The sequence below is a fragment of the Dama dama genome, chromosome 9 (assembly GCF_033118175.1).
Source record: "Dama dama isolate Ldn47 chromosome 9, ASM3311817v1, whole genome shotgun sequence".
Classification (NCBI taxonomy): Eukaryota; Metazoa; Chordata; class Mammalia; order Artiodactyla; family Cervidae; genus Dama; species Dama dama.
In genome coordinates, this window is record NC_083689.1 from 62,837,501 (window position 1) to 62,851,023 (window position 13,523).

Consider the following 13,523-nt stretch of genomic DNA (forward strand, 5'->3'; position numbering starts at 1 on the left):
GGTTAAACTATATCCTTTGCCATCTCGTCTGTTTCATTTGTGAAAGAGCTGGTTTATTGATGCAAATTTTTTTGAGCTGTGAGTTTTCTCCCCTGTTTCTTCCAAGGCCTCTCCTTTTTAAGGTACAAGAAGACCTATTTGTCCTTTTCTTCCACCATTTCCTTCTCTTTGTTGGCATTTCTTGAGTTTCAGTTATCTGTCTACAAACCAGATGCTTTTTGCTGTATCTGTGTACCACTTATATCTTCGTGTACTTTATTTTTTGTTGAAATCACTTACTCCTTTTCAGTTAATCAAACATTTTAAAATGAGACTGTATCACCCAGTGGAAAATCAGTATTACTTTCTATAAATAGAAGGTAACCCAAAAATAAATTCATTGAAAATGAAATATTTTGGAAGAATAACTCTAGAAATTTTAGCTAATCATATTGCCTATACTTTCTTTTTTCTAAAAAAAAAAAAAAAAAAAAAGTCGGGGAGAGAGTCAGGGAATGGAATTAGCAATTGTTATTGAAATGTACTAGGACCAAATTAAGATTTCTTCCTTAATCTAACCAAGAGGATTGAAATAGAATTTTACATTTTATTCTCTCACTCTGACTCAGTATTATCTAATTTTTTCCTAAATTCATCTCCCCAGAGACACACTAGTCCATGACCTACATTTGGGAAGCAGTGCTGTGTAGTCCAGCTTAGAATGCTCTAGGGGCTTCCCTGGTGGCTTTAACTTATAGGATGAGAGATCCTGAAGGGAATGTAGCAGTCCTTAAGACCAGCCCCTCATTTCACAGATCAGGAATTCGAGATGCCTAAAATCACATAGTTTACCAGTGATCCTTGATTTCCCATCTGTTTTCCATTTAACTGTGCTTGCTACCACTCTCTTAAACGCACCAAAGATGAACAGTGAGCTGTTCTGTTAAGGGAGCCATTAATCCATCATTGTCATCGTTCAGAGAAAGATTTTTTAAGTGTCTCACTTAAGGTTGATGTCATTTTGCAATGGGTACACTATAAAAATAATCAGCATATTGTGCAAATTACACAGCATTTAACCTCCCTTTCCATTTTGTATAAACAAACTGCTAAGGAATGATGCTAACCACTTTTATCCATTTAAAGTAAATACATTATTGACAGGGATAAGCCAAAATGACAAGTTTTATGAGTAGATTATTCTTGCCTGGAGAATTCCATGGACAGAGGAGCCTGGCTCCAGTCCATGGGATCGCAAAGAGTCGGACACGACTGAGCGACTCTCACTACCATCTAACAGGCCAGTTAAAAATACTTGAAAAACAAATTCTGTCCAACCACATAAGGTGCTGTGCATTTCCACTTTCATTCACAGTCAGACATTGATTTAAAAGGCAGAATATAAAGAGGGAGTACCGAAGGAGCTGGAGAGTGCTTTTAGCAGTATTACTGATGTGCCCCAAAGAGCTATGCCCCCATTCCCCCGCCCCACCGAGCGACACGCGCAGCCTCTCACTCTGTCTTCCTCTCTCCCACAGCATCGGCGGACGTCTGAAACGTCCATCTCACCCCCTGGATCTAGCATCGGGTCACCCAACCGAGTCATCTGTGTATGTATCACTTTGCAGCCACTAACCCCTTTTCTTCCCCAGGCCTGGTAACAAGAGAGTTTCTGCATGCATGCTCAACCACTAAGTCATGTCCAACTCTTTGCAACCCCATGGACTGTAGCCCGCCAGGTTCCTCTGTCCATGGAATTCTTCAGGCAAGAATACTGGAGTGGGTTGCCATGCCCTCCTCCAGGGGATCTTCCTGACCCAAGGTTCGAACCCACGTCTCCTGCATTGCAGGCAGATTCTTTACTGCTGAGTCGCCGGGGAAGCCCCAAAGAGTCTCTAAAGACAGGCAAAGTTGGCAGTCAGGTTTCCATCCATCTGGTGTCTCGTGTGTGCCTGTCCTGTGCCAGGCTCTGTGCTGGGTCCTGAGGATGCAGCAGGGCACAGGGACAACGTGGGCCCTGCCCTTGTGGAGGCCACAGCCTTGTAATAGTTACAGGGATCGTATTCAGTTCACAAGCAGCTCTGAAACCAGTGTGATGTGCCTCTTCCCCAGGACTCACTGAGACCAGAGCAAGAAGAAAACTTGGATCACAGTGGTATTCGGAGTGGGTCTTGGGTGGGATGTTGATGTGGAAATGATGGTTGTGGTAAAGAGGCAGACAGGAGGAAGAAGCCATAGGAATGTGGAAACATGGCTGTAAAAGGTCTGCAAACATAAAGAGCTTTCTGATCATGTGAAGAGTCCAGGGATGGAGTAAAGTACTTGCTTGAGTCTGAGTTCCCAGCCCCAGAGGCTTCAAACACAGAGACGCCCCTCATATGCAGGGATGTGGTAGAAAGGACAAGAGTTGAGTTAGATGATCTCACAGGCCCCTTGGATGTGTAATATATTCACTCATTCATTAAGCAGATAGGTACTCAGTGTCCCCTCTGGCCTAAGTGCTGGGCTCTGGTGAACTGCATTCACCTGCTGCCTGTCCTCGTAACATTCCATAATTCCACAGATAATCAGATGACACTGTAATAAGTGCTCATAAGAAAATGTGCAGGGTGCTCTGCTGATGCTGCAGATGAACAGAGGGACCTGACAGCCTAGGATCATTTGGGAGAAGACTCCTGAGGAAGAAACAGTTAGCTCAGGCCTGAGAGGTAAATGGAAGTGAGATCGCAGAGGTGGGGGTGGGCCAAGCCAGAGCGGACTGCAGTCAGTAGCCATGGGGCCCGACAATCAGCAGACCTGATTCCAGAGCCCTGCAGCCTTCCTCAAGTCAAAGGGCCACAAAGACCAGAGGGAAGTGGGAAGTGGTCTAGAGCAGGAAAGCAGGAAAGCCCTCCTCATAAGAAGTTATAGAGACAGCCAGCAGCCCTGAGTAGGCCCTGCCCACCATTGCTTCATCATCATTTCACTCCAGACCCACATTCAGTTTCCTCCTTGATCCCTGGATAATGTCCATTGACAAGACTATTTCCTCTCCTTTAAGAGACGTGAGTTACCACTGACTGCAACTTCCATATGGGTCAATACAGCCATATGGCTCCCACAAAAGACAAGTGACTTTGATCACAGGCTGTCCTCATTGGAGATTCCGGTCCAGAGCAAGAGAGATAATAATCCCCCTGGTGCTGTGAATGGATTCGGACTAAAGTAGGATTAATGAGCTTAGTTTCAGGGCTCATGGGGTGAGGAGGTCACAGGCAAAAATGAGCATGTCTCTAGAAGAGAGTTACCAGGATATGGGAGCTCAGACACATGGGGAAACAGAATGCCATTGGCCCCTGGCCGTTCCCCCCAGGGAGCCCCTGAACTTTTGTGATGTAAGTTAGGCCCTGATGACATTCACCCTGGAGTTCTGGAGTTCATAGAGTTGCCCCTGGGAGAAGCAGCCCCACTCCAGATGAACAGCAGGAGCTGGGGGCACCTGCCACGGTGTCCTCCAAATGGGGGCTTATCCACGGAGACCAGTCACCCCTGGCAGCCCAGCACGGGCCTGTGTGTCTCCCCTCCCGTATTCCTCTGCTCTCACCTCCAGCTGCTCTCGGAAGTGACTGCCCTTGTCATGTGAGCCTTGTTTTAAGTCAGACCATTGCAAGCATGGTTTCCAAATTCAAGGAAGAGTCCATCCAGCCACTTCTGGGGCATTCCATAACAGGCAGAAAGATCAAGTATTGGCTTCATGTTCATAAATATGGAGGTTTGGTATTAGGATGATCGGTGAACCTGGAGGGGCAGGTTCTTTCAGACTTTGCTCCACTCCCCACTGACTGCTGGAATCACCTCCAGCCCAGTGTGTTCCCTTCCTTCCTTCCTGCTCATTATGTTAGGATGCCTCTGATATTGACAAGTCTGTAAGATGCCAAGAGCTCTCAAGGTCAAGATCTAACATCGCAGGACAAAAGGCAGCAGTTAATTCAGTGAGTGGAGTCTCCTGATAAGATTCTCTTACACACACACCCCCAGACTGGTCCAGACATGGGCATCTGACCTGGGCAGGGTCTAGCAGGAATGAGATGGCATGGTTGAAGGGGTGTCAGTGTGAAGGGAGCATGTACAGAAGCATGGGTAGGGCCAGGGCACCCAGGAGACCTACTATGGCAGAAGGGAAGGACTGGCCAGGCTGGAGCTGTGGCAGAGCAGCCAGGACAGGAGCCGGATCCACTAAGGGCGGGCAGGGCCATGCAAGGGAGACACACACACACACAGAAAGCTCTCTCCACTCAGTCTCGACCTGCGGGCGCCCCCTGTTGACCAAACCCAGCTGACAACCAGAGCGCCCGTAACATAGTCCGTGGGACCTCAGAGCGGGGCCAGCAGGAGTGGGCTGTGGGTCTCAGTTGAGCAGACAATGAACAGCACAGTGCCCAGACAGCAGCAGGATGGGATGGGGTTGGAGGAGTGGAAGGGCCTTGGGACGTGTTTAAAATATCAACAGTCCTAAGGTCTTTATGAAAGTTGCTGACTCTTGAGACTTACCTGGCCCCCCCAGGTACTGGGAGACTATTAGAGAATAATACAGTCTCCCTGGATTCTCTCTTAATCTACCTCACCTCAGGACCTTGTAAGCCCCAGTGGTTTTGGGAGACAGATTCTAATTGACCACGGTAAAACCGGGTGACCAGAAACAGGGAATGGCTGGAGGACACAGACACAGAAAGGAGCTGGCTTCAGGCGCCATGAGACGGGGCTGTCCCCAGCAGGGGGCGCTATCTCTCAACCCTTGTGCTTCCAGAGGGCTGAACTCAGGTCAAGTCAGGTAGTCCCGTAGAGGCTGGCTTCAGTTCAGTGGGAGGCGCAGCTCTCTGAGGGCAGCGACCTCACCATCCCAGGAGGCCAGGAGAGGCCAATGGAGAGGGCAGGCTCCCAGGCTAGAGTGCCTGGGCTTGAATTCTAGTACTGCTACTTATTAGCTATTTGACCTTGGGCGAGTTCATTGATTTCTCTGTGCCTATTTCCTTATGCAAAAATGAGGATAATATTAGTATGTACTATTAGAGCTGGGAGTTCTATTAACTCAGTTAATCCACAGAAGGGGGATGCAGTCTGGCTTATTATAAATGGTCATCACATGTTCACTGGTGTTTTACTGTCATGATGAATTCTGTCTTTACATCTTCAGCATCTTCTTCAAGGATGCCCTCACTGTGTGGGTCTGGAAGGCTGGATTCAGCCCTACTGGTTAAGTGGTACAAGTTAGAGGATCTTTTGGGCTATAATTTCCTCATCTGGAAAACAGGAATAATATTTTATTTAATTTTTATGTTATATTGGAGAATAGTTGATTTACAATATTGTGTGAGTTTCAGGTGTACAACAAAGTTACTCAGCTATACATGTATACATATCCATTCTTTTTCAGATTCTTTTCCCATTATAGAATATTGAGTAGAGTTCCCTGTGCTATATAGTAGGTCCCTGTGGACTATCCATTCCATATATACTAGTGAGTATTTGTCAGTCCCAAACTTGCAGTCTAACCCTCCCCTCTACCTTGGCAACCACAAGTCTTGCTTTTGAAGTCTGTGAGTCTGTTATGTTCATTTGTATCATTTTTTGATACCAAAAAAAAATGTATCAACCATACATTTGGCAGCCATAAGTCTGCTTTTGAAGTCTGTGAGTCTGCTATGTTCATTTGTATCATTGTTTTAGATTCCACATATACCTGATATCATAGGGTATTTGTCTTTCTCTGACTTATTTCACTTGGTATGACAATCTCCAGGTTCATTCATGTTGCTGTAAATGGTGTTATTTCATTCTCCCTTATGGCTGAGTAAGACTCCATTATGTGTGTGTCCATGCCTCTGTTGATAGACACTTAGGTTGTTTCCATGTCTTAACTACTGTAAATAGTGCTGCAGTGAACACTGGGCTGCATGCATCTTTTTGAAGTACAGTTTTCTGTGGATATATGCCCAGGGATGAGATTGCTGGATCATATGTTAACTCTATTTCTAGTTTTCTAAGGACCCTCCATACTATTCTCTGCAGTGGTTATACCAATTTATATTCCCACCAACAATGTAAGAGGGTTCCCTTTTTTCCACACTCTCTCCAGCAATTACTGTCTTTAAACTTTTTGATGATGGCTACTCGACTGGTGTGCGGTGATATCTCATTGTAGTTTTGATTTGCGTTTTTCATAATTAGCGATGTTGAGCACATTCTTTTGTGCCTCTTGGCCATCTGTATGTCTTCTTTGGAGAAATGTCTGTTTAGATTTTCTGCCGATTTTTTGATTGAATTGTTTGTTTTGTCTTCTTTGATATTCAGCTACATGAGCTGTTTGTGTATTTTGGAGATCAATCCCTTATTGGTCACTTCATTTGAAAATATTTTCTCCCATTCTGTGGGTTATCTTTTTGTTCTGTTTGATTTCCCTTTGCTATGCAAAAAAATTTAAGTTTAATTAGATTCCCTTTGTTTATTTTTGCTCTTATTTTCGTTACTCTATGAGGTGGATCCAAAAAGGTACTGCAATGATTTATGTCAAAGAATATTTTGCCTGTTTTCCTCTAAGAGTTTTATATTATTTGGTCTCAAATTTAGATTTTTAGTCCATTTTAAGTTTATGTATGATGTTGGGCTTCCCTGGTGCTCAGTGATAAAGAATCTACCTGCCAATACAGGAAGCACAGTTTTGATCCCTGGATCAAAAAGACCCCCTCGAGAAGGAAATGGCAACTCCTGGGATTTCCTTGCCTAGGAAATCCCATGGATAAAGGAGCCTGGCGGGCTACACTCCTTGGGGTCACAAAGAGTTGGATTTAGTGACTAAATAGCAACAACAATATATGATGTTAGAGAATGTTCTAATTTCATTCTTTTACATGTAGATGTCCAGTTTTCCCAACACCACTCATTGAAAAGACTTTTTCTCCATGGTATATTCTTGCCTCCTTTGTGGTAGATTAATTGACCATTGGTACATGGGTTTATTTCTGGCATTTCTGTCCTGTTCCATTGATACATTTCTGTTTTTGTGCCTGTGCCAAGCCATTTTGATTGCTGTAGCTTTGTAGTATAGTCTGAAGTTAGAGAGCCTGATTGCTCCAGCTTTGTTTTTCTTTCTCAGGATTGTTTTGGTTATTCAAGGTCTTTTGTGTTTCCATACAAGTTTAAAAATTTTTTGTTCTAAAATATAGGAACAATGTTGACCCTTCCTTCTTTCACAGAAGTGACCTAACACTTAGAGAAGGTCATTCCTATATAGCACAGGACAGCACACGCATGTGCCCAATCACCGTCAGCCCAGGTGGAATGAATGACTTGTCTTATTTTCACATTTTCTGAGTCTTTCGTCCTAACTGAAGAGGCTCATTCCCTCTGTGCCTGACTTTTATTTCCACTCTCCTTTCCCGCTTATCTTTCTGCTTCTTTCCTGTCCATTTCCCTCTTCCTCAGGCTAAAGTGGATAATGAGATCCTTAATTACAAAGACCTGGCAGCTCTCCCCAAGGTTAAGTCAATCTACGAGGTACAACGCCCTGACCTCATTTCCTACGAGCCTCATTCCCGATACACGTCCGACGAGATGCTGGAGAGGTGTGGCTATGGAGAGGTACGGGGTCTCACCCTCTCTCTGGGACTGTTGGAGGAGAAGAGGGCCCATGGGGTCCCCAGGCCCCTCAATCACCAAGACTGAGGCCTCCACAGTGGTGACCCCCAGACTCTTTTAAACTGGTTTTTGTAGTCAACACTTAAAAATCAAGCCATTTCATCCAAAATCTGGCTTTTTTTGAAAAATCAGAACTGGCAACACTACCCCGGTATTTCCACCACCTGGAGACAGGGAGTAGCACCCTCTGTAGGCAGGACACGGGCTCCCCAACTCTCTCCGATCCCCACTACACCCTAAGAACCCCAACATTAAAGCCGAGAACCTGTGACCTCTTATTGCTTGAGCCGTTTTTCCTCTTACAGTGGAGAGGTTTTATATACAGCCTCCAGCTCTCATCACCAGCCAGGCTCAGAGGCCAGTTAAGTTTATAAACCCTGGTTAGGTAGTTTCTCTGGGTGTTGCCCCTGGCCTGTGCTTAGGGCAAGAGACACTTTTATAAAAAGGCAGCATCAGAAGGGTTTTGAAATAACTAAACGGCTGCTGGACAAGAGAAAGCATTCTCTGGGACAGGCAGTGGTGCTACTACCAGAGGTCCTGGCAGCAGACATCCCAGGAGGTGCCTAAACCCATCCCAGGCCCCTGTGCTAAGATTATCTGGCACTTTAGAAGGGGCCCTGGCCTTGTCCCCACTTTGTTGCTGACCCCTTCCTCTCTTAAGGAGGATGAGGTTTCATTTGGTTTAAGAGCCCAGTGCTGAGATTCTCTGAGTTCTGGCCTCTGAAATGGACCAGTAAAAGGAAACCAAGCATTTGGCAGAGGCTGAGTCTCCTGAAGCCAGAGATGGCAAAGAGGGGGCCACAGGCCAGCACCAGATTTGTTTTGTTTCACTCACAGAGTGTCTTTTAAAAATGTAAATTAGTTATCAACACTTAGACATTAGGATATTTCACATAGGTGTCTGCTCTTCTGTCTTGTCTTGGAAAATAAGCTGTGTTACTATGGGGCTGGCCTGGGTGCCCTGGAGCTGAGCGCCATCCCCTCTGCGGGCGATGCCTTCCATCCTCGGCTTCCTGCTCCCCTGCCCACCAGCCCAACTCCTGCTTTGATGGCACCAGCCTGGCTCTTGCTTGGCCCTGCATTTGGGACCCCTGCCCTGTGCCCTGTACTCTGAACCACAGAGGGGGCGTGAACTGGTAGAGGGTCAGGGAAGGGCCATGGACTGGCTCTGAGCTTGCAGTGGGGAGGCTGGTGTCCCAATGAAGACCCTACCAATCCTTTCCTGAGGCGCCTCGAGCCCCCTTGTCCCCTCTTGGAGACATGATCTCAAGGTTCCCTCCCACCCATGAGCACTGCTGACATCCTGGGAGGTGAAGTGTAATCCGGGGTGGGGGGCTTCGGGGCAGCTGCAGGCCTCTCTCTGCTCCATGTAACTACTCTCTGTCCCTCCCTCTCACCCTCCTCTCTCCTTTCGCTCCTTCCACGACTGCCTTCAAACTTCACCTCCAAGTCGCTGGGAACCTTATCTCCCTACTCCCAGGTAATTAAGCTGGTTCCGGGAGACCTTTTCTAGAATCGTGTCCTTTTATGCTGACCAAGCAGACTCCTGATTTAGCTCTTGCACAGCCTCCAAAGGTGTTCCCACAACCTGAGCAGAGATGGGGAGAGTTAAGAGCATGATCCGGAGGACGTGGCAGTGACTTAAAGAGCAGAGATGGTGGGGAGAACCTTCCTTCCAGGGATGGCCTCCCTGATGCTTCTGTGATCCTCAGTTAGGATCCCTGGGACTTGACATATGGGTTCCATTCAAGGGTGTCTGGGAGCAGGCAAAGTCCCTGAGAAGCGTCACCCAGGGAGGCGGTGTCTGTATTCGGGAGGGCAGCACTGTGCTTCAGCCCCCGGAATCCCAGAGTCATGTCACTCCCCCTGCTGCCTGCTGGACCCTTGGCTCCAGGCCCCCCTAATGCAGGTCTTGCTCAAGACCCTGCTTCCTCCCCTTCAGGACATCTATGAGAACCTGGACCTCCGGCAGAGACGGGCCTCCAGCCCAGGATACATCGACTCCCCCACCTACAGCCGACAGGGCATGTCCCCCACCTTCTCCCGCTCTCCTCATCACTACTACCGCTCCGGTAAGGAAGGGGGACGCCCCCAAAGGGACAGGAAAAGCCAAGGGCCGGCACTGTGGTTTATGTCCCCAGCTGTGGAGACAGCATGGGGCTCCCTGCGACATCTCCATCATAGCATGGTTCCCGGGAGGCCTGTGGCACCCAGGCCTCGCCAAGTCCCCGCCGATGCCCCTGGCAGGGGAAGAGGAGGGGTACATGGTACTGAGATGCCGCCGGAGGTGGGTGGTGTGCTGCTGGGGTTGGGGGTGGGGGAAGTGGCAGACCGCCCAGCCGCCCTGGCTGAGAGAAGACGCCTGCATCTCCATCGTTTGTCCTGTCCCATCCAGAGGGGAGGGACCAGAGGGCCAGAGCGGCCTGGCTCAACCAAGGGCCACTCAGTGGTTAGGGATGAAGCGGGCAGAGCGATTGAGGGAGCGGCCCAGGTGGGGCGCTAAGAGGGGCAAAGACGCTCAGTGCTGTTGGTTCTCACAACCCGCAAAACCTGACTCGGGGGTGAATCAGGACAACGGGGCCAAGCCTGTCTCTGCAGACGCGTGCATGAGGGCACAGCACCCGCGCCATCCTGCCGTCACCACCTCACTGCTGCTGTCACTGCTGCCGCTGCATTAATGCCTGTTTTCTCTGTGCCTCTGTTCTCTCTGGGGACCACTGCCTGCGTGCTCCAGGGCCCGAGAGTGGCCGGAGCTCTCCATACCATAGCCAGTTAGATGTGAGGTCCTCCACTCCGACCTCTTACCAGGCTCCCAAGCACTTTCACATCCCAGGTAGGCTGCCAGCCTGGAATTCCCGGCATGGGTGCATGCTCCGTGGGGTCACCGGCACCGAGGAGAAATGGGTGCTGGGGACCCTCCCTAACCAGTCACCTGCACTAGCCCACCTCCAGCTCCAACACGTCCACTAACCTTAGCCCATCCACAAGACAGAACCAACCTTGATCAGGACCACCAGGAAGCAGTCCAGCAAAGTGCCTAGGTCTGAGGGCTGTGATGGGATGTGGCAGTAACCGTGCTAAAGGTCATGGGCTTTTGCATCAAAACTCTTGAGACTGAATCCTTGATTCTGCCGCTTATAAGCTCGTGACCTCAGGACCGGGACTTAGCTTCCTGGAGCCTGAGTTGTTCCTTCCAGGCAGCCAGCCCTGTTCTGGATCCTAAAGGTGCAGCTGTGCTCCAACCAGCCCACTCCCTGCCTTCAGGGTGTTTTAAGTTCTAATGTGGGAAGAGAGCTAATAAATAAGTAAACAAATAAGTAAAAGTATAATTTCAGGAGATGGGTGCTAAATGTAATAAAAACAGGGCACTGTGGTAAAGTGACAGGGTGAAGGAGGCTGGGCTAGGTGAGGTAGTCAGGAAGGGCTTCTTGGAGGAGGTGACATGGAAGCCAAAAGATATCCCAGGGTTAAACATCCTGGGTGGAGGAAACAGCCAGTCCAAAGGCCCTAAAACACTGCCTGCAGCAGGCCAGAGCAGCTGAAGGTGGTGAGCATGAGGGAAAGTGATGGGAAGGTAGAGGAAGGCAGAGGGTGGGGGTCCTTGGAAAAGGTCTTACCCTAAGTTCAGCAGAGCCAGACCTAGGCCCCGGTCTCCCAACTCTAAGCCCAGGTTTTCACTGCCCACTCACTTTTTCCCAGAAGTTGGTCCTGCTGTTTCTTCTCCACCATTCTCAGTTGCCCCAGAAAGTTCTCATCTGGTCTATTTGGGTGGGGGGTCGGGGTGGCGAGAGTGTGGAACTGTGGCTGAAAGGTTCTGGGGATGTCCATGTGGAATGAGGCATGGCCACCGGGTGGAGGCGGGGGCACCTTCCCGCATGGAGTCTTGCTGAGCACAAGCCTGCCTTTACCTGCATGCCCACCATTCCAGCCCAAGCCCCTGCCTCTGCCCTGTTTGAATCCATCCACCCCGTTTCCCCTCATCTTTCCCGGAACCGGATGGGATGAGGTTGGAGGCTCACCTTTAGAAGAGGAAGTCCACGGAGAGAGGCTGAGGGAAGCCTCGGGAGAAGCTGCTAAGCACTTCTCTTCTGGGACCAACTGACCAACTGCTGTCTCCTGTTCTCCTGTCTTTCTCTCTCCTTTTCACTGCCCCTCCCTGATCTGTCTGGCAGCTGGAGAAAGTAACATCTACCGGAAACCCCCGATCTACAAGCGGCATGGTATGGTCAGGGGCGGAGCGGGCTCGGCCAGGCAAGGGGAGGGGCAGTTAATAACCGGTACAGATGGCTCTGCAGGGCCACCATGAGGGACGCCAACAAGGATGCAGCTTGGTCCTCGTCGGCTGCTCACTCATGGTGGCCATGGGTGGGGTTTGGTGTCATTTCGAAAGGGCAAGGAAGGCCTTGTATCCCCTAGGTCCTTTCCCACCATCTCACCGCCCCCCAGCCCCACCTTCCCCTGCTGGCTGGTGTCCTAAGATCCATGGTCAGAGTAACGCTTGTCAAATGCAGTGGCCCTGGGAGAGTGATGCTCCCAGGCATTTGTCCTCAAACGTGGAGGTCCGTTAGAATCCCGAGGGATGCATAGAGGTTCCTGGGCCTCACCCTGGACTTAATCCAAGCTGTGTATTTGTAACAGTTTCTCCAGGTGATTCTAATGTCCAGCCCAGCTTGGGAACCACTGCTCTAAGCTGTTCTCTGTCACCATGTCCTGGAAGTACATACCTGGAGGCCTGGAGATGGGGTGTGGATGAGAAAGGGGCTGAGGGCGCCTTCATGCATTTGTTCATCCATTTAGTGTTTCTTACAGAATGGCCTGTGGACCACCTGCACCCGAAATTTATTTACAGATCAGATACCCTGGCCTCTCCCCTGCCCTAGACTTCCTTAATTAGAAATACTAAGCATGTAGCCTACACGACTCTGCACTGTAACCTGCTTCATTCATGACTCCTAGATGTGCTCAGAGGGGGAACCACTGCTGAGACATGTTCGTTCTGATCCAGTTCTGGTCTCACTCGCTGTGTGGTCTGAGCAAGGCCCTCCCCCTCAGATGTTCAGATTCCCAACTGTGAAATGAGAGGCTTGACACCTCAGTGCTTTTCCAGCTCTAACGCCCATGTCTCAGACCCTGGCCTGGATGTGGCTTCCCTCCCCTGGGCTGGAGCCCAGTGAAACAGGGACAGTGTGTCCAGGACACTCCTCTAGAACGTCTGGGCTCCCTGAAGCTCTTTCTCTGGGTCCTTTGCAGGTGATTTGTCGACAGCAACCAAGAGCAAAACAAGTGAAGACATCAGCCAGGCCTCTAAGTACAGTCCAGCCTACTCGCCAGACCCCTACTACGCGATGGAGTCTGAGTACTGGACCTACCACGGGTCCCCCAAAGGTACCACCCCCCTCCACAAGGGAGCCAGGACCAAAGCCCTGTTACCTACACCAGGGACACAGAGGGCTAGGACAGACGGTCGCCACTCCTTCACACAATAATGCATTTATCAGCAAACATGTACTGAGCGCAGTCATGGGCCTTCAGGAGACACTGGAAAGCAAACTAGAGCAAGTCCTTGCCCTTGTAGACAAGACACAGGTCCCAACTGGAGAGGGAGGTGAGGTACAGAAGGTAGAGAGCTGATGGCAGGGGCATGCCATGCAGCCTGGAAGATGACAGAAGCTTCTCACATATAGAGCCTTGGCTGCCACAGGGTGAGCAGCAAGTAAGCCTACAGGGTGTAGAAACACATCTGCAAAGACCCAAGATCGGAGGATGGGCTCTACTGGAGCAAAGGAAAGGCTGTCAGCTTAATCTTGAGCTCAGAGAAGGAAGGGCGGGGCTGGGGGTGAGAGGCCAGATAAGACAGGGCCTTGAGGATT

The 13,523-nt window shown here is 49.5% G+C and overlaps 1 protein-coding gene across 3 annotated transcripts in view; it reads left to right on the forward strand.

The window, feature by feature from the left end:
* Positions 1 to 13,523, forward strand: part of ABLIM3 (actin binding LIM protein family member 3) — a 128,329-nt gene that overhangs the window by 95,666 nt on the left and 19,140 nt on the right. The window contains exons 10-14 of one of the 3 annotated variants that reach the window (XM_061151687.1): positions 1,518 to 1,589; positions 9,596 to 9,725; positions 10,388 to 10,486; positions 11,826 to 11,873; positions 12,904 to 13,038. In XM_061151687.1, coding sequence (XP_061007670.1) covers positions 1,518 to 1,589; positions 9,596 to 9,725; positions 10,388 to 10,486; positions 11,826 to 11,873; positions 12,904 to 13,038 — 484 coding nt within the window. The remainder of the gene's footprint in view (positions 1 to 1,517; positions 1,590 to 9,595; positions 9,726 to 10,387; positions 10,487 to 11,825; positions 11,874 to 12,903; positions 13,039 to 13,523) is intronic. The other 2 variants (XM_061151685.1, XM_061151686.1) reach the window with 2 other exon arrangements.